The sequence below is a fragment of the Cuculus canorus genome, chromosome 11 (genome assembly GCF_017976375.1).
Source record: "Cuculus canorus isolate bCucCan1 chromosome 11, bCucCan1.pri, whole genome shotgun sequence".
Taxonomy (NCBI): Eukaryota; Metazoa; Chordata; class Aves; order Cuculiformes; family Cuculidae; genus Cuculus; species Cuculus canorus.
In genome coordinates this window covers 402,598-424,018 of record NC_071411.1, presented here as the reverse complement: position 1 = coordinate 424,018, position 21,421 = coordinate 402,598, and the positions used below count along the sequence as shown (strand labels likewise).

The 21,421-nt window shown below is 41.7% G+C and overlaps 1 protein-coding gene across 12 annotated transcripts in view; it reads left to right on the top strand.

Annotated features, from left to right (window-relative positions):
* ATP2B2 (ATPase plasma membrane Ca2+ transporting 2) overlaps window positions 1-21,421 on the top strand; it is a 313,761-nt gene that overhangs the window by 167,007 nt on the left and 125,333 nt on the right. For all 12 annotated transcript variants that reach the window (XM_054076383.1, XM_054076378.1, XM_054076388.1 and 9 more), the window contains one exon: window positions 16,690-17,174. In XM_054076383.1, the coding sequence (XP_053932358.1) occupies window positions 16,976-17,174 (199 nt within the window). In that variant the 5' untranslated portion in view covers window positions 16,690-16,975. The remainder of the gene's footprint in view (window positions 1-16,689; window positions 17,175-21,421) is intronic.

Below are 21,421 nucleotides of genomic sequence, written 5' to 3'. Positions count from 1 at the left end.
CACACAACGTGCTGTGAGTGAAAGATTAATAATGTTCCTGATTTTAGCTGTTTTACAGACAGTTGCTGAATATTTGTAGACCTGGTGTCTGATCAAGCAATGTGCCTTTCTAGTGATGGTTGTTCATGGTGGGTGAATTTCAAAACTTTACTGGTGATGTGAGGAATTCAGAGTCTTAGCAAAACCACTTCGGTTCAGAATCAGGAATCAAAATATTATAGTAACTGACTGATTTTTCTGTAGCAGCATTTATCCCTGAAAGAATTGAGAGCCCTACAAATCAATAAAGCAATGTACTGTAGTATTAGATGTAACTTAAAAATGGGAGCGATCAATCTATCTTGGCATTGGGGGGGGGAGTGATTTCTTCCAAATGTCTCAAGATACTTCTTCCAAAAATTTCCTTTTGGCATTGATTGAGACTCTGATCGCGAATGAACACAAGACTTGATTTCATTTTCAAATAATCACTAGAGTCAAAGGCCAGAACATTCTGTGTTGGATCACTTTTGAGAGGCATAACCAAGAGGGTAACAGTTGTTTTTCAGAAACTTTATTTAGCTGAAGAAAGGTGAAGAAAAAATATACTAAAAATATGGTAAATTTCTGAAGATCTGGTATCCCTAGAATAGTTCTATTCACAAGAGCAGCTGTTGGGTTTACTCCTTTCGTTTTCAGACTGCCTGGAATCCGAAGTGGAAGGTGTCATTTCTGGTGAGTGCAGAATTAATGGCACACATGTAGGCACACACGCCCAGCCCACACTCCCTCCACCCCCAGAATGCCTTTGTTCTGTCAAAAGCAGTTGTGACATTTGCTATAGGTTATAGAATTTGGAGTGTTTCACAAGGCGTTAGCGCCTCACCTTCTGGTGTGGAAGGGAACACAGCAAGTCTGGGTTCAGTCTCGTGTGTGTTTTATTTAATTTGTGAATTGTGTCTCCTCGCTGTCTAGAGAATATTCTGATTATCAGACCATAGAATTATTTTCACATTTCTTTTGCTGGCCAATAAATATATGGTGGGTTTGGGTTTTCTTTTCCTCCAAAGTAGAACAGTTTCCACTCGAGAGACTGAAATCATGGCATTACAGCCTACATGATCGATGGAGACCTTGGCTGGCAAATACAAAGTGCAGTTTGGTGGTTTCACCCCACTGCTGGCCACACATTAGCACTGCCGGCAGAAAGGAGCAGCGGCAGCGTGGAAAGCCCGGCTTTGGTAGCATCACAAGCTTAGGCAAAGCTGAAATTGATAGGTAATTGAAAACAAATGGTGCAGTTTGACCGAGAAGCATAAAACCAAGATGCTTATACAAAAGCTAGGTAGTACTGGAAAAGGCAGCACTCTGTGGAGCCAGGCGAGACACTTTTCCTTCTCCATTTGTGCCGTGCTGATATATAGGAAGCTAAACTACTGAAAAAGAGTAGTTTTGTTACATTACCTCCCCAAATAGACTCATTGTTTATCATGCAGAATATATAGTCAAATTATATATTTTTTAATAACAATATAGTTATCCAGTACTCACTATCATTTACGATTGAAAAGCACATATAAAGAAATGCAAATTAACCTCTAACGCCAACCCCAGGCAAAAGCGACAAATTAATTACCAAATTTTTTATTGTACAGGTATGTAAAGAAAAAAAGAAAAGAAAATTGCAGGTCTTAATACAAATCCAAGGAGTTGGCATCTGTTCTGTAGCTTGTGGGAAAAATGGTGGTTCTGTTCCAAGACGAAAGATTCCACTGTGAATGCTTGCTGTCAGCCTCTTTCAAAAATACCTCCCCAACTCAGTTGTCTCTGCTTATCCACATCACCGTGGTTAAGAGATGGGGAAGGAGCTGTTCCCAAAACAGACAAGTCATTTGCTGGAAATAGGTTTTAGACCAACACATTTGATTACAAGGAGAAATCAAGCTGAGCCATGTCACTTTGTGCAACACAGGTCTGTGTGCTCTGCGAGAGACACGGTTGAAATCAGCAAACAATCATGCTCTGTGGCAGCTGAGACATCCAGATGGTCTCAGTTTATCCCTCATTAAAACACATTGCAGTGTTCCAATCTTCCGATAAAGATAGGCTTGAATAGCTGTGGCGAGGCCCATATCCTAAAGAAAGGTCACAAGCATTTAGGCAGCTACAGAAAATCCATCTCAAAGCAAGTCGGTGCCCTGATTCCATACCACTTTGTGTGCGGAACCAGGGCAGCTCCAAAGTGGGAAGCGGGGCATGGCAGGGAGACGCATGGGAATGCCCAAATGCCAGTCCTGCCAGCGTTGTTTGTGCACGAGGGTCTCCTGCCTGGCTTGTGTTGGTGTAAGTGCATGTCCAGTTGAAGTCGCTGGCTTTGTGCTTTTCTGCAGTTACTGGGGAGTTTGTTGAAAGCCTCACCAAGTGGAAGCAGCATTGCAGTGTGATGATAACAGTGAGTGCAGCAGATATTAATGGTATCCATCCTAGACCCAAGAGAGTGCTGATGAGCCATTTCCCGTGGACCTTCTCCTGCCTTTACTTGGAGGAGGTGACAGAAGAAATGCAGGTGGAACAATCTCATCTGTGGGTCAGATGGCTACGGAGTGCCATGATTCTCGTTTGGAACTTGCCATCCTGCCTCATTTGCTGGGAAATTAACGAGGACCCCAGTTGTGCTGAAATTTGGGTGTCTGCTGAAGGGCTTTGCTGGATAGGAATCTATCTGTCCTGCAGCTAATTATGTCATTAATTAATCTATTATCTATTGATGACTGGCAAGAGAGTTGCTGAGAATGGTTCAGAACCTATGTGAAAATTCTTAAAAGTATTTATTTCCTGTGTCTCAGTAACTCTACATTACTGCTCTGTAGCCAGGACCGGTCCTTGCACAGAGTTACAGTTCAGGTATTCTGAGAGACAAATCCTGTTTCCTACTTGTTCTCTTCATTTTTTTTTCCATATATTTAGAGAGGTAATGGAGTTCAAGAGATGTGGAGTGGGAAGATAAATCTCTCTCCCCCTTGCAGCTCCTAAAGAAGCAACAGCTTTGTAGTTTCAAAAGAGAATGTTTTATTTTTAAGTTGCTATTAATAGAACTGAAAATTAAAAGCTCATCGTGGCTAGGATGAGATCCCGATTGAACCTGATAAGCAAGAGGATATTTCTTGAAAGTACGAGACATGATGATGGCTTAAAAATAATTCTGTGTGTTAATAGGTAAATTATGAGGTGATAATCTGATGGTCTATTTAAAAGTCTGTTTGTAGGGGTATTTTTAAGGTGACCCTGTGGATAATGTGTGGTTTTTAGTACGTCCTGCCCCGCTACTTATATTTTTTGGCTAATTGTATGATTTTAAGGTTGGGCAGCAACATTCTACGTAACTGTGATCATTTTTTTATCCATCAATTGATGTCTGTTGCTGTTTTATCAGCTTATTTTTCTGAGCCATCAGCTGGGATAATGTGCTTGAGGGAAAATTATAGCCTACATCAGTGGTTTTGTTACAGCATGTTGTACATTATTGGTAATTTGAATGCGCCCAGATAAAAATAGAAAGGTTAAGTAGTTTTCCAAATGTTGCTGCTGTGAAGCAGAAGGAGCGCAGTGTCTGTACCATACATGTTTCTGAGAGAAGAGCGACTGGGTTGTTTTCCCCCTTGAAAAACTGCTTGCTCAAATGAGTGCTTTCCTTAAAGCTGAATGCAAAGAACAGTTTGATTTTGAAATTTCTCTCCCCCAACTCTCTTTATTCATTTGGATTAATGACCCTGGGGTGTGTCTGGAGAGTGCCTTCCCATGGTGCAGGTGTGTGGGTTTGCAGAGGAGCAGGAGCTGCAGTCCGGCGGCGCTGCGGCAGCGTTGGCTCGCTCCGGGCATATTCTGCCAGGGTACTTACATGTTTCTGATTACTCTCAGATGTTCTCAGCAGAAGGAGCAATGCTGGTTTTGTGACTATTTATACAGAGCTCATCGATGATTTCTGTAAAACCGCAGTTTGTGATTTCTTTTCCAAAACAACCTCTTGGTTCTCTGCATGAGAAGGATCTGTGCAGAGAGCACAAGCAAAAACGTCGTGTTTTGCTGCAATTGCCTGATAGACACACATACTGTTAATCCTTTGCGAATGCCCTATTTAAAATCACTGCAGAACATCGCTGTATGTATTTCAGCTAATGCCCACTGAGATTTAAAACCTCCTTTTTGGCTGCTCTCTTTCTTAAGAGTGACCTTGGCTGACTGTTTCTATTGTACAACCGAGTCCTGCAGGGCTTTATGTTTTTTTCCTCTCTCATCCTTTCACGTGGATTTATGTGGTGCCGATTTCTCTGTCCAGTAGCTCTGCTTCTCTGTCCAGTAGCATTGTAGTTGAGATGTTCATAGTTACAAATTGCTGTGGAGAACATATTTTTATATTTCATTTTCTTACAGGTTAAAAACTTCATGCTAGATTCTACCTTAAACGACTGCTTCCCTTTCTCCTCCTCCGGTAAAGGAGGAGAGCAGTCAAGTGTGGTTTCATGGTAGGTGATAGGAATGAGCTGCTAATGCCCCTGTCTCCTTGCCCAATTAAAGAGGAGGGCGGTTGGGTGTGGTTCATGTCAGGTGATAGGCATGAGCCTGCTAACAGCCCTTCTCCTCCCCCACTTGAGGAGGGGAGCAGTCGGGTGTGGTTTCATGGCAGGTGATAGGAAGAGCCCCCCGGTGAGGCGCAGGGGTTTGCAGCCTCCTTTGCCGGTGGGAGAGGGATGAGGCGGCTGCTTGCTCTCCACCAGCTCTGTTGCCTGAGCTCTTGGAAACCTGGAAGGAGGCTCACCAAATGATAGCTTCAACTGCAACGCGTCATTCTAAGTTTGTATTACCTGCAAAATATGCACGTGCTCGTGGCTGAGGACGTTTGCGCTGGAGTTTGGAGGTGGCAAGGGTTGGAGCTATGTTTAACAGCAAAGATGGGTAATGTCACCTTTTTAAGAGAAATTTTGTAAAGCTAGATGTTTTCGTGTGACTGTAAACGTTTTTTTCTGTGGATTTTTTTTAAGCACAAGACATACATGTTGAAGAATGATAGCTTTTGTATTTTACCATTTCACTTATTTTCCGTAAGATATAGTAAAGCTAAGGAGTTATTTAACTCTAGTGTTTGCCTTACTATTTACTGAAAGTTTGGTGTCGTGAAGGAGATTTAAACTGATGCAAAGTTTTGTAGGAAGATAATTCTACTGTGTCTGCTGGTGGTGTTAAACTACTGGTAGCTTAATTTTTCAGTAACTTATATCCTCCAAAAGTTTGATTTTAAATGCATTGTACTTTTCACGTGCTGCCTTTGAGTTGAGGCATATTTCAGTATGTCTAGGAGTGCGAGGTTCTGGACAGGCATGCGACAGGATAGGCTTGGGTTTTATACGCTGAGTTAACTGATCTCAAGAGGTAGGCAGAGCAGTTCTGTGATTTGTTCTGACAGAATTCCTTATGAAAAACAGAAAAAACAATGCAGTATAATAGGAGTTGACTTGTGTTTTCTTACCTATTACTGTAACAAATAAAGAGGAACTATGTGTCTGTAGGAAATGATGAGGAGAGTCAAAGGAAGGTGAAAACTCTCACTGAATATCGCGAAGATGAAGAGCAGGCCGTGGCCAATGTGGAGCAGTCGTTGCCTGCTCTGCAGAGGAGCACTGCTCCCGTTTGGGGTACGTGTCTACCAGGAGATGCGTGGTGATGTGGTGGCATTCAAGCCAGGATCGATGAGATGGGGCAGAGGTCGGTTCAGGCATACGAGGAGGCTGTTCTGTACAGTGAGAAATAGAGGGCACTGCTGTCTGCACGTGTGTGGGGAGCATACACGAAGAAGGCATGGATGGTTTGGTTTTAAGTGACTAGACTACTTAGGTAGGAAGCAGGATGAACAGTCTGAGCCCAAGAGGAGGCTTTTCTAAGTGGTGCTGTTCTCCCCAGTCTGTGTTGCGCTTCTGGAGCAGTGGTGTTGTGCCTGAGCAGTACGCAGCTGGGGCTTGGTCTGCCCTTGTCTGGTGCCTGTAGGATCTGTGTGGCCCCTTCAGTGAGAGCCCTTCTCCAGGAATCGCCAGTTGCTTAAAAATCTGGCTGAACAGAATGAAAAGATTCAGATGGCTGACGCCGTTGTGCTGTGCATGACCGTTCTGTGGTCCTATCCAGCCTATGTGGAAATGGCCTCCTACCTTCAAAGTATGCAGGCAACAACAACAAAATCTGCCTTTGATGGTCCTTATAGGGCCAAACACAGCTGTTAACTATAATTTGCTCTCTTTGCTCTCATTTTGGAGAACTGCATCCAATCTTAAGAACTAAATAGCCTCAGCTTATGTAAAAACTATCTTCTGCTCATATATTTCTATTCACTCACTAAATAACAATATATTGTAGTTTTTTAACAAGCTGATTATTTTCTTTCATATTTTGTGTTCTTCCTGTTTCATTAGTCTGCATATAGTTCTTTTGCATGGAAGCTGCATTTTCTGAATCTCATTAACCACTGATGGTGCTGCACTGAAAGATTCAGTATTCGTTTCACAGCTCTTGTCTTTCCTTACTGGCACAATCCAATTCTTCTGCTAGGAGAGCCTAGCGCAGAGGGTAGGGCTGCCAGTGCAGACTGCAAGGTGAGTTTGCTTGGGCGGTAATTTCCTCTTTCTGTTTTCCCTTCCCCTGGCCAGCTGAAGGAGATGCGTAAGCTGCTCCAGTATTCCATCCTCAGAACAGTTGTATGCGGGCTGCTGACCGACAGGAGGTGTGCCTGCCTTGGGCTGCCTGTCCGGCTGCGTGGGCTCCTCCCTGCCTGGCCCTGCTGCTAGCTGCTGTTTTTTTAACTAAAGTACCCCTTGAAAAATATAAGAAGTGAGTACATCCCTACCCCCACCCCCCCTCCCCCCCACTTCCCCCCGAAAGTGGATTTTTCTGCTATCAGATTTGAAGCTGCTCTTTGGTAAAAGGCATTATTGCATGCATGAGGCTGAGACAGAGCATTTGGGCTGAATACGGCGATCTGATTCCATTTTTGTGTGCTGTGGTTCTCCTGTCTTTTGGCTAAAGGTCTATTAATACACTCTGATTTTCCTAATTTCTTTTAAAGCACAATGTGACCAACAGTAGGCAACCAATCCTTTTTTCTACTGATGTTTGATTTATAGGATAGATGCTGACAGGAGAACAGGAAAAACAGCCTGGCAAAGCCCAGTGTTTTTCTGGTTTTGACTTTTCCCTGACTGGTTGTACTTTTCTTAGGGTTATGAGTGACTGCAGCAGTTTGGAATTGGGTGTTAAAGTAGGAAAGATCTTTTCCATTAAAAGGATTTGGATTTAATCTTGTCTGTAAATTGCATGTGTTGCAAAGTATTTCTAGTAGGTTCTAGAAGAAACTGTGATACTTCCTAAATAATCATCCTTGTCAGTAATACTGTTATTTAAACAAGAATTTTCAGCAGAATAGTCAGCCACTCTGACTTTCGCATGCTGGAGGTAATTTCTATCTTCTTTTCCCTTTAGGACTCACTAACTTTTCATTGAGTACAAAAAACAATGACCTGCACTCGTATTTGCTGACAAAGGTTCAGTTTTTATTCTGGTACCATTGTGGCAATTTGAGCTGGTGGACAGAAACGCTGCCCAAGCGAGGTTTGCTTTGGGCCCTTTTACCTTTGCAGGTCCAAGCAGGACACGACAAAGCATGTTGTACTGTGGCTGACCAGTTATGGATTTCCTCAGATTTTGTTCTCTGTTATCCCGTGGATCCATACTTGTGAAAAACTTGATACCTGTCAGTGTTTTAGTAAAATTAATCCATCAAAATGGTATTTCACATTAATGAGTGCCCTTGCGCTGTGCTTTCTCAGAGGTACAGACACGCTCTTCTTCCTTCCATCTGCAGGAGAAGGCCTCCATGTATCTACAGCTTATTTAAAGAATGATAGTATTCTGGCCTCGCTGAGTATTTGAGAGGATTGTTAGGGCAGAACTGTAACCATTACTGGAATATTACATGTGTGTAAGAGTTCTCCGAACCATTAGTGGGTGATGCAGTCCCCAGGGCAGTGCCACCGGGCATTGGCAGAGCAGTGACACCAGGCGCTTTCCAGTGTCTGTTTTCTGAAATGTGCAGGCCAAACAAGGGTTGTGGGGAAAACGTGCAGTTTATTGATTAAAAGGCCAATAGATGGTTCAGAAGCGGGTAAGATTTGCCTGGCTTTATGGGTACAAACTGGAGAGGGGCAGATTTAGACTAGGCATTGGGAAGAATTTCTTCGCTGTGAGAGTGGTGAGGCACTGGCCCAGGTTGCCCAGAGAGGCTCTGGCTGCCCCATCCCCGGAGGGGTTCAAGGCCAGGGTGGATGGGCCTTGGGCAGCCTGATCTAGTAGGATGTCCCAGCCCATGGCAGGGGGGTTGGAGTTAGATGATCTTTGAGGTCCCTTCCAACCCTAACTATTCTGTCGTTCTGTGATTCATTACTCTCACTTTTTCAGATAAAAAGTTTCTGTAAAGTGTTGCTCAAAAGTCTGAGAAAGGAAGGTAAGATGAGGTTAAGACATACATATGCTTATTAGGAGAGATGGCAGTTTCTACCACAGCATTAAAACTTTGAATGCATCTTAAGGAATGAAGATTAGGGAGAGAGGCCCATTAATATTTCCATAATGAAATGATTAGTAATGCACTAGAAAAAAAAGAATTGGGAACCGATTTCAGTGTCGCTTCTGAACAGAGACTGAAGAAAAGTCCAGAATATTTTGGCCATGTGGGGCAGAGCAGGACTGGCAGCTGTGTTAAATGGAGCTGAAGATCCTGTTTGTTGTAAGGAGCTAGATGACCCCTTCCTTTTGACATGTTCTGGAGAATTTGCTGATTAAAATGAGGTACAATTGGATCCCAGGCACATAGACGGTAAAAGCACCGACTTCTCAAGTCCTCCTTGAAATTGCGTTCTTCAGGCTGGTATCTCCCCAGTGATGAAGGTCACTTGGTAGTGCCCTTTCTGGGTTTAAGAAGTCTGATGACATGTAAAATGTCCCTTCCAGCTGGAGATCTGTGATTCAGTAATTCATGAAGTTAGTAAAGAAAACAATCTGATTTGGGGTCTGGTGAGTTTAGGTACTTTTTTTAGATCAAGTTTTTCATCCTTGTCCCCTGGGTTGATGCTGTGGACTAGAACACAATGTTAATTTTCGCAAAAAAGAAGCGGGAGGGGAGGCATCTCAGCCCACTTGAAGAAATGTTAAAGTTTTGCCCTGAAGGTGATGCTGAAGAGCTCATACCTGGTCAGTAGATCTCTCTGCTTCATCACTGAATAATGCATCTTTTCTGTGTTGTCTTCTGAAAAAAAGGTGCTTTTTTCCCTCGCCTGCACCCCATTGCCCAGGTCCATAACTGCAGTAAACCGTGCTGGATCCTGGCTCTGTGCTGGGATATGTCCCTTCGCTGATCAGCTTTTGCTTTTAGAGCATTTAACTTACATTGGGGTTGTTTTCACATCTGTTTTATTTAATGAGATATGAGTGTCTGAAGTCTGAATATCCTTAGCTTTTTTTCCAGATGTATTTTTTGATTAAATAGACAACATAGTGTGGAAGTTGGCCTTCCTTGAAACAACTGTGTTGTGTTGGTCCATATAAATCAATGCAGCTATACATGAAAACATGAATTTTCTAGCACTTATATAGGTGTAAAATGGGTCTCTGTTCAGTGCCAAAAGTACAACCCCGAAGAGCAGGGCTACGTGTTATTTAAGAAGGTGGCAAATAAAGAAGCCCCATAGGTGCTTTGCAGTGTGGGAGTAGAGTCTTGGGAGAACAAATAGGTAATGGAAAATAACCTTTCATTGTCTCACTGAAAGCAAACCAAAATAAGTTCGTGTTAGTACTTGAAAGAAATGAGAAGGTTCTTAGAACTGTACCTGGTACAGACTTCAGTATAAAGATCTGTTTGCACAGGAGATCACTTTCCAGTGCACCTCTCTGCTGCTGAGTGTGCTCTGTCCCGGGGCGCACGTACTGCTGGTTGGCCCTTGGTCACGTCCAGCCATGCCTGGAGCCGTAGAGCACAGCCAGGAATATTCCATAACTCAGACAAGTGCTCGGGGATAGGCAGTAGTAAGTGTGGTTGAGTTACTTATTGCAGTCTGCTAACAGCATTCATAGAGAGTGGAATCCTGACGTCCGAGGAGGAAGGATTTCATCTGCAAGACCTGATCCAAGCCCCTAGAAGTCATTGATAGAGTCGTTTCATTGACTTTAATGGGATGGAATGGATTCCTTTAATAGTATTTGTGTTCCTGTCAGGAGTTCATTTGGCTTTACTGCAGTCATTTACATGAGTAATGGTGGAACACAGACTTTGTACCAAACTGCAGACTGAATAACTGTGCACTGTAATAGGTGGTGGGACACGGAGGTGGTTTTATCTCTCAGTTGTTATTTTAAGTTTCCCTCAGTATAATGGTGCAGCATGGAAAAAAATTCATCACGTTTCTGAAAGTTTTTGATTCCATTTAGCGGAAGTCCTAAATAAATAGGTTTATTGTATTGCCTTCAAATAATCAACAGTATCTTACAGGAGATATGGAATGATTTTTATTTATCCCACTTGATAACAAAACTAGCACAAGAAATCCAAGCTGACTGGAGGTGTGGATTTGTGCTGAAAGGACTGACATAATTGTTGCTCAAGGGGTTTAAACTTCTTTATTTTGTAATCTTTTTAAAGCAATACTTTAAATTTACTGTCTTTGTCATTATATTATCAACAACTGAACGAAGCGCTGTAGAAGAAGTTCTGATTATTTGTGGGTACACTGTACAGATTTCTCATTCCTGTGTGCTAATCATGAATGAATTACATACAGTTAATGCAACTTGAAATTCACTAAGAAATTTAGTGGCAAAGTCAGGAATGTTCTCAATCAGTGCTTAACTACCAAGCCCAGTTTCTCTTTCTTGACCTACTCTCAGCTTCCTGGTATTAAATGAAAAATTCACACTTGTGAAGGTGACAGTCTCTCTTTATTGAAATGTTTTTTTTTTTTCTCCTTACTTCTGCATCTTGTGCATTCCTGATAAATAGACTTCAAAGTCAGTATTTGTCTTAAGAGCATGTGAGTTTGAGCATCTTTGGGTGCATTTGATTAGCTTCATTGGCTGCTTGGACAGACAATCCTGTTTTCATTCTGATCCACAGAGATTATATTTCCAAATGGATAGACATTTTGTCTTTGACATGGGAAGAACAAGACATTGTGGAAGGTGGTGCACTGAGCCACACTTGATTTATTCTGCTCAAGCGGAGACTGCAGCAGAGCAGGTGATGGTGTTCGTTCTCACATGTTTTCACCTTGCAAAGTTCTGCCTTGACTTTTTCATCTGCAGTGCATTGTCAGCCTGTTGCTACCCACTTCACAGCAGACTTTGAGGAGCTCTAGACTGAATAAAACCCCAGCCCTCTTGGGTGATTTTGCCCAGACTCCAGGGAAAATTCCTTTAAATTGTCTTCCAATCCTGTTCTGTCAAGGAATGGGATTCCTAATGCAGGGAACATAGATCTAAGTCTGGTGAAATACCTACTTCTCTCTAAAACTTGCAACACTTTTTCCACCCTTACTTTGGGGGTTCTCTTCAGGTCCCCCGGGACCAGCTAGCATCACATTTGCAGCCAAATAATATTCCAAGTGAGACTGTAATGCATGCAGAAGAGTAGGAGCTGCTGATTCCCTTAGCGTAATTCAGATGGAACCAGATATGTCTGCCTCCTTCCCAGTGGCATGATGAGTAAATAGTACCTGGGCTTTGCTGATCTCTGACTCTGCCAGCCTGTTATGAAATGCTGACCTTTTCATCCTTCCTCCTGTAGCGCAAGCAGTTCCTTCATCATCAGATTTTGAGATCAGAGTTAGCATAATCTTAGATGACAATTTAGAGAAACAGTCAAATTGTGGCTATATCCTGAATTTTTGGAGTCGTCATTAGTCTGTTATTTGTCCAGACTTTTAAGGGCTGTGAAATGCAAGTCTCATGTTATCAAGCTGGTGAAATCCAGTTTCTTAACTTGCTACTCATTTTTCTTCCAATAGATGTCCAAATGAAATCAAATGTCTGAATACGTGGTGGTAGTATCTACTTCAGAATCATTCTAATGTACTGTGAAAATATTTACAAGCTTCCAAGATGAGACGGCTCCTGATTAGGGAAATCAAAGAATAGTTTTCCCAGCAGGCCTGCAGTTAGCTCATCCAAATTGCTTCTGTTTTAATTGGCATGCATTTCCTTTAAGCAGCTAGAAGATGAAAAATATTTGACTTGGGCTCTACAGGAATGGAAGCCCATTCCCTAAGACACAACCACTCTGGAAGAAAAAAACCCAACCAACAGATAATTCAAGTTTGTAGTAGAGTTGAACAACAAAAATCCGTGATGTCTTTGTCAAACAAAATCCCAGACCAAGGTGAAGACTTTTTTTGTGAGAAAAATAAGGGTAGGGTAGTGTCTTACTTGGATTTTCTGGTATGTGAAGTCTTTTGTTACCCGAAGTGAATCTAGGTGGGCTTTCCTTTTCCCTGCAGCAAGCTATTGTTTTCAACAGCACTTTAGGAAATTTTTTAGCCAAGTTTCTTGTTCCTAAAGCTTGTTTCAGAAGCATTGGTAAGAATAAATAAAAATAACCTCCCTTAAAACATGCTGTGTTTGTCTGGAAGCACAGCCTAACATTTTATGTGGAATTAGTTTTTCAGTTACAGGAGATCTTTATTCTTCTTTTGCTGAACGTGTCTGTAGAGAACTGTTTTGCCTATAAACGGGGAGTGGCGAGACCAAATATGTGTAACTTGGGAGGAAGTGATTGTGTGCTAGAGTGGTGTCAAAAGCTGGGCTCTTGGGATTTGAAGATGGGGACTCTTTATGGCCTGAGAGGCATTGGGTTATGAATTAAAACCACTGAAGTATACTGTAGATGGTGGTCTTTGGATTTAAAGAGATTGACTGGGCCTTGGTTTAAAGATGGTGAGAAATTTCAGCCTGGAGGACCAGAGAGCACCCGGGGCTCCTCTGAAAAGAAAGGGAGAAGTCCTTAACCTCCCTGGCTATTTCCCACTTCAGGGCAATGCATCTTTGCTGCTGAAGCCTGTGGCTTGTGCCTGGGACTGCTGGAGACGTTATTGCCCTGGTACCTTAGACCGTAGCAGTGGGATTAGCATCAGATGCCGTTGTATATCTTTGTGTCAACTAGTGGTGCGGCCTTGCCCTGCAACCAGTGGGAGCAGGCACCCCAGAATGAAATGCAGTTCTCCCTAAGATGTCCACATTAGAAGGAGGTCAGTCTCTGTTTAGAGGTGCCTGTTTCTCTTCAGAGCAGCTGGATCTGCAGCTCCTGTGAGGCAAAAGAACCGCTGTATGGTAGATTGAGATAGATCTGGGTGGAAGTGGTAAGCTTGGTGGTTCCTGGGTAATGTCCGTCAGTTGTTTTGATTGGAAATGTATGTGTATCCCTGGCTTTTTTAAAATGGGAGTTTCTTGGTTCACATATATATCTTAAAAATATCAGTGTTCTGAGTATTTTGTAAACTAATCTCCTCCCCGAACCTCTTCCTCCCCCAAAACCCCACCACCACCACCACCAAACTAGTGCAATACTGGGCTTTCCTGTAGAGAAGACTCTAAATTTCACTCCCTTTGAGTAATTTGATCTGTTTTGGAGATGCGAGGCCTGTAGCCCCCGTTGGTGGGGGGAAGTTGCTGTGTACTCAGATCATGTTTGGTGTTCCTCCGCTGTTGTTAGAGGGGCGTTAACCTATGGGGAAGAGCGAGGTGGTCTGTGCCAGCCATGCCAGACTGATCACACTCTGGCAGGGTGCCTGGAATTTTCATAGAAGAGATTCGAGGATCAAATGAAGCCTGTGGATCTTGTTCCACAGGACTAGAGAGATGTATTATCAGTGAATAGCGTTAGTCATGCTTTTTGCTCTATACGTTTTATCGTCTGCCTTTCTGCAATGTGGGATGGTGTTTCCCTGGTATTGTAACCAGGGAATTTTCCCTGTATTGTCAGGTGAATCATGAAGAGCACAAACTCTGAGTGATTGGCTCTTAAAGTGCTGAAGGAAGTGTAAACTTTATATTTGTTGTTTATCAATTAATAATAAATTGAAGGCGAAATTAAAAATTAAGCGGGCAAATGAATCAAATGTGCTAAAAAGCAATAACACTGTGTTGCTGTGGCTGTCAAATGACAATGAATATCTAAGAGTAGAAGCAAATATGTTCATGTATGGCACAGTGAGAGCCTCAAGAGAAAAGCTTTGATTGAGAGTGCTGGACACATCCCACAGAAAAATCAGATAGAAACGATTTTTGGTGTGGAGTTTAGTTCCCTTTGCCCCAGTAAGGGAATGGGTAGATGGTTCTCAGAAAACAGCACCAATTATATTATCACTGTGGTGCTATGGAACTGTTTAAGAGCAATTTTATTATATTAGAGGAATATTTAAAAAGGCACCAGGCCAGCAAATCCCTGTAAACTCTCTGTTATGTCCAGTTTGGTTGAGGCTTCCTTTTTTTGAACATCTTGTCTGTCTTAACACCAGGTGTTCAGGATATTGAAGTGTACTTATCTTGGAAATAGATTCTTTTTTGCCCTCTGGGAGTAAATAGCACTCTGTCATCTTAGCTAATATTTACAATTATTGATGCCTCATTTTTTCCTGATCAAATCTGAGTCCGCTCTTTGATGCGGCTGTCAGCAGCAACTTACCATAGATGAAACCAGGCAGAGTCTGAAATGCTGGTTTGGGGGAAGAGGAGCATGGCATCGGCAGAGGTTGGTTGTTCTGTGCCTCTTGGGATGGAATATGCTTTGTTGGGCATCTGTGATGTTTCTGTCCTGCACTTTTTTCAAACTAATGGTACATTCTAGTGTTGTTTCTTTTCAGAATACTAATCCATCCTGCTTGAAAATACATAAAGCAATAAGTGGCTAAGACCTTTGTCTGTGTTATATGTAGGGAATTATCTAGAAATTAATTGATACTGTGAACACTGCCCAGTGTGCAAGCATGCAGAACAGTGTCGTTGATGGAGGAAAATATCTCCTCCTTGGCTATTGCTTGGCAAATAAAGGCCCTGTTTAATTAATACTTCCAGTTTACCTTTATTGCCTTCTGTAACATCGTAGAGAAACTTTGGTACTTCTCTTTTATTTTTTCTTTATTTTCTCCACAGCAATGAAAGGAACATTGGATTTTTATCTGTAAGTGAGAGGGCTGGCAGAGGTCATTTGTCTGGTTGACCAAAGTAGGTGAGACGACTCCACAGCAGATAATGACACTGTGGGCAATGAGCGGCTAGTGCACGCGGTGGGCCGAGCTGCCTTGCCTGCAGAGCAGTGGCAATGCAGCTCAGCCAGTGGAAGTACCAGGCCTGCGTGTTGTGGTAACTGCATGTGAGCAGGAGATTAAAATTGTTGCACAGAGATAAAATTGGACTTGAAACACTTTGGGGTGCACTTTCTGTCTTTTAGGTGTGTCCTTATTCCCACTGTATTGCTGTACTTAGAGAGTTCATAGCATGCACTCTGATTATGACAGGTTTGCTCGTCATTAGGCTGGTGGTGTCCTCTTGTAAAAATCTTTTTTGTTACAAGACTATTCTGAGACCTATAGATTAGACAGTGTGCATGCACTAACCCGCTTGAGGCAAAAAAGAGACCTTTAATCTCTGTTAAAACTCTGTGCCAAATATAATAGCTGGTTTCAGCAGTATTTAAACCAGCTTCATTAGAATATAGGAAGGGGAAACAGGTTTTAAAGACTGGTTTTAGCAAGTAGTCAGCTGTCTCCCAGATGGTCCAAATGTGACTTGTTCAACACTACACATGATAATAAAAACAGGAAGAAAAAAGAAAGGAAAAAAGAAAAGCCTCCCTACCCCTGTGTGCCTGTGTGTTTGTGCCTTGTCTGTGTCCTGGCTCTCTTTTCAGCTGTTGGGGAAGCTTTGCGAGCCATTGGCAAGTGCGCTCACAGGCAGCACTGAGGAAAGGCAGCCCCACAGCTGCCTTGTACAAGGCATGGCTCTGGCTGTGCTCAACCCAAGACACTTGAGGGTGTTACCTCTTTTCTGGGATGTGCTTACTTTTACAGAAGGCAAGGCTGCAAACTGCAATGTATTCAAATGTATTCTGAATTTGTAACGGTGGTTCTGTTTTTTCCACTGTTTTTACTATCCTTGCACTGAAAAAGAGGTTTACTTTAACCCTTCCTGAAAACTAGTAGTGTTTAAGTAATTGTTTTTACCTTTTAGCCTTTCTGAGAGAGTCTTTGTTCTTGTCGGCCGAGGCTGATGAGGCTGTATGAACCAGAGCACATACTGGAGGGGCATCTAGCATGCTAGACTCATAGCTTACTTATTACTATTCATGAGCCATCTCATTTAGTGAGTGCTCTTGGGACTTGATTAAAGTAAGCAACGCTGCTCTCAGTGCTTTAGCTGTGGAGAGCTTTCTCTAAGACAGAGCTAGTGCTGTCCTCCGTGTCAGGGCTGGCTGTGACTACCTGCAGCCTTTCCCAGGGAGTCTGCACGCTGCTGCGGCATCGCTTTGCTTAAATGATGAGTCAAATGGCAATGATAGCGTAAATTTGAAATCACCTTTGTAAAGTGTTACTGCTCACCTTTGTAATGAGTCCTTTCTGTTTGTTCCTCAAGGTCCAGAGTAAGAACTGACCATGTAGATGCTACAGCTTGGGTGCAGCATAATGGGAAGTGGTGAATGGAGTGGAGCTGGTCTGCAGCCTTGAAAGCAGCCATTCTGCGGACCACTAGCCAGTCAGGGACACCTCACAGGCCAGAGGCATTCTCCACGTCGCTCGCCTGGCACACGCTGGATTCTTTTTAATTTCTTAGATTGGAATTCAAGATTCCTTTCCTTCAATTTTTAAACAGTTTTAAGATTGTATCAACTATAACAAGTGGAGCAATATAATCAGCAACGATGGGTGACATGACAAATAGCGATTTTTATTCCAAGAACCAAAGAAATGAGGCCAACCATGCAGGAGAGTTTGGGTGCACGCTGCAAGAACTGCGCTCCCTCATGGAACTTCGAGGAACAGAAGCAGTAGTAAAAATTAAAGAGACCTATGGGGAAACAGAGGGGCTCTGCAGACGTCTGAAGACATCGCCAACAGAAGGTAAGCATGTTTCCCTTCAGTTGAACCAGGGGACTTCTGTAAGTGCTCTCCAGGTAGTGAAAGAAAGAGATTTTGTTTCAAACCTGAACACAATTCTCATGGCACTGCCTTTATTCCCAACAATAATAAGGCAAAAAAAGAGTCTTTAGAGAAAGAAGGTAAAAACAGTCCAGATATAGCTGAAGCTAGTGTGAGAATGAAAGAGGTGCTGTTTATTCAAAACTAAATGCATTAATTCTTGCTTAAAAGGCAGACAAATATATCAGCACCTGTTCTATGCCTTTATAAAGAGGCTTTAACATACATGCTCTTGGGGTTAAGAAGCTGCATAGTAATAGCTTTGGAAGAATTTCTATGTATTTAGGCATCTTGAGAATGTGAAATGACCTTTTGAGATACCCTTTATGTTACTTTGTTGATAGACACGTGACTTATGTGTTTTGTGGTTACTAATCTTGACTTACTGTATTATTGTACGTGGTATTGCTTAAATTACCAGTATATGACTGTCTCAGTGTTTTCACTAGTTGGACTTATTTTCTATGTATAATTAAACTCCTTGCTTATGTTTAATGCTACCAATAATAACTTCACAATATCTATTCTTCTAAGTGGTTTTGGAGTTCTCTACCTGATCATCAGTCATTAGTCTAGTTTTCAACATTTATCCCAAATATCTCCCCATAAAACATTCATAGTAGTGGGATGCTTCCCTCTCCTCATGCGACTTTACTGTTCATTAATTTCTGTTTTACTGCAAGTAAAATTTTATTGAATTCTAAGAATTCTACTTTCTTTCACTGTATTTTCATATATGAGGAACTTTTGGAAGTTATATGCAGTTTTTGAGTCTATAGTATTTATCTTTTAAAATAGCCAAGATGTTGATTTTAAGTTATTTTCTTTTCCAAGAAGATAGAAGTATTGTCTTTATTCCATTCTTTTTTTTTTTAAAGTTAATAATTTAGTTACTTCCTCTGTTTAAATGCTTGAAAGTCTTGAATTATTGGTGTATTCACAGACATGTCAATTGTAGCATCACATCATTTGTTGTTATAAATTGCTCTAGTTGAAGAGTCCCAAAGGAGCAGCTATCAGTGCTTGCTCTTCAGGTACCTATGCTTGATTGTATACAATCCTAGTATTGCTTAAACACTATAAGCCTGTGAACAATTCTATTTCAGCAAAGGATTATTAGCTAAATTTGTATTAAACTGAGCAGCAAACTCCAGCAGTGCTTCAGCGTTCCTGTGCAGTCGTGCATTATAGAGTGGCCAGTGGCAAATCAAACAGTTTGTAGCAGATCTCTCCCATTTTCTTGTCTTGCCCAAATACCTGATTCTTCAGACAGGATCCCTTTACATCTCTGGAGATCAGTTCCAGAGGAGCTCTGAGGTAGGAAAATGAGGCCCTGCCACTTGTCTGGGATTTCCAGATGTCCGTTGGTCTGTCAGAGTGGCCTCACTGCTCCTGCACAGCAGAGAATCGGCTCTGCAGAACACATGCAGCCGTTCTGACAGATCCCTGACACATCTGAGGAATTTCAGAGAGAAGTGCAGGATCTCAATATTTCTGTGTGAGAATCAACACTGATTTGTACATTTCCCACTAGGGATTCAGCAGTTCCTAGACAGTTTATAGAATGTCAAAGCTGAAGTCTCGGGCTGGGTGAGCCCAGATCACTTAAGTGACTTCGGTAAAGTTTTGCCAACTCATTCTAGCAGTTACCTGGTCAATGTGAACTTCAAAGGGATTGTTAATGGCATTATCTGTTCAATTTGTGACATCAGGGAAACTTAATTCCTCATATCGGAACAGAGTGTATGGACTCAACTCGTGTGGCGTGCTGACTCCAGCAGTAATCTATATCTGATAGTGCAGATAAGGTAACTTTCCTCCCAGTCTTACGTGCACTTCATCACTGTGCGTTAGGGAAAAACATTTCCAGCTTCAAGTGGCAATCAGCATTGCCTTGGAATCGTGAGGGCTCTGGTGGTTTTTAACTTTAAATTAGATCACATAGTAGGAATTATCAGTCACTCAGCTTTCATCTTATTTTAGTTGTTTTGCTTGGAAAAATAATTTCTGGAGGGAATCTCTCTGAAAAATATTATGTCAAACTCAAATTTGAGTTTGAGAGAATGTATCTGTGAGAATTCAATAGAAAAACTTTAAAGGCTTGTGTCAAATATAAGCATGTGTTTAGGCATGAGTCCCTAGGTGTTTCTTTTCTTACATCCATGGACAGTGGAGGTTAAAACACAGTGAAGAGGATTTTCTTGAAGATGTATGACTATCCTTAGAGGAAAAAACCATATTAGTTTCTTATATGGAAATGGAATTTTAACATCAGGTAGACATGATTTGTAATAATGTATTGACGTACTTAGTGGAGGCTCCCATAGAGTTTTATTTTTGATATTTGCAGCAGACCATGGATTCCCCATGGAATATCTTTATGAAATCCCATTATTTGCCACTATACCTGAAAATGACTATTCCACCAGCCTCTTCTTCAGTGGAGCACAGTTAAGTCAACTTCTGCAGTCAGTTGTAGTTTGTAGTGCTGCACATTTCCCATCGGTTTTGAGGAGTAACAGAATAAGCTTTACTGCAGGGCACTTGTTCTTTCAGTAAACCAAATGGGCTATTGCTGAGCAAGAGTGCTGGGTGGATGTGAAGGAAATGGCAAAAAGGACCTGACCTATAGAATTCGGTTCTTCCAGGACTTGTAAACTCTTTCAAAATGTGTTTTCATAAGTCTTCATATGGCTTAAGTAGTTATCTAATAGAGGCAAAATATGGAAGCAGGCACATTGTAATTTGGTAAAATGTGGTCTAATCTGAATTTACTGTCTTACTCAGTATTTAGAAAATAAGAAGTAGCAACTAGCTCAGAGTTTACTCAGCAATTCATTTCCCATGTTAATATTTGATGTACCACCTATGGACTGGTAGAATCAATCACTTACACTAAAAGTGCCTTTTTGAAGCTCTGTTTTCAAGGCCCTGAACTTTGCAAGGTAAGATGTTTTATGCATAACTCTGATGTTCTTTATGCTGTTGTAAAGATACACTTACCAGTGTTTTCTGAAGTCATGTATTAATGCAGTGTGGAGCTTTAAAAGTCTGCCGAATGTTGAGTGGAATATTTGCATGCTGAATGAATTCATAACATTATTGTGGATTGCAAGGCTTCAGTCTCCTCTTTAAATTTTCTGTCATCGCTTTTGTAACTATAGATGCAGGGGGGATCCCAGCTCTTAGTTATGCCTAGAGGATTTCCTGCATTACAGTGATTATATTATAATGAAAAGCTACCATTTAGGTACTCGGAACCTCCCTAAAAATCTATGGGAATACTTTGTATGAAAAAAAATACAAAGATGCATCTCATTGAATTTTCTTTAAAAATATTTTTATTCAGATTAGTTTCACTTTCATTATTCTGGTAACAGAAAATAAGTGGGATTTAGCTGTCGTTCTGCAAGGCAACGCTGAATCCCCCGCTGGGCAGAGCTGTGATGACAGTTGTATAATTTTGCATGCTATCCGAGTCTCTGAGGCCCACTCAAGCATTAGTGATACCTTATAAAGGACAGCTGGTAAAATGCGATGAGTTAGTTGGATGAATACCAAATGAGGCTGGAATCCACACTTCCCAACGCTTAACTGTGTTTTACCCATGATTTTATGTAGTATGTACCAATTTACAGTAAGGTTTTCATCTGTGCTCCCGTCATGTTACAAAAATGTTTATTCCATATCACCACATGTTATTGAATTAATTTCTGTGATTACTTGCTTCAGATACTTGGATGAGGTAATTTCCAATGTGCAGTAAGAGTGAAGCTGTGTATTTTTCATCTTTATGTAAAGAAAACCCATTTCCGGGTGTGATATCTGTGAGGTTCCCGTGGGCCTGCAGCTCCAGAAGGTGCTGCACGTTGGTGATAATGTTACAGCCCTACAGAAGTTCTTCTGGTTCAGTGGGTAACCCGACAGGCTGAGGTTCTAGGACATCGCAGGTGGGACATTATTACATGAGCTTCTGGAAGCTGCTTTTAATAGGAAATTGCTAGTTTGGGGGGTTTGGGTTTTTTTTAGCTGTAGTTCTCTTAGGATATGTGGCAAGAGGAAAGTACTAATTAGCAGTTAAGTGATAATACTTATAGTGTAGAAGATGTTTTTTTAACTATCATAACTGCCCTTAGTTAAGATAGATATCAGATAAGTTACTCTCTCTT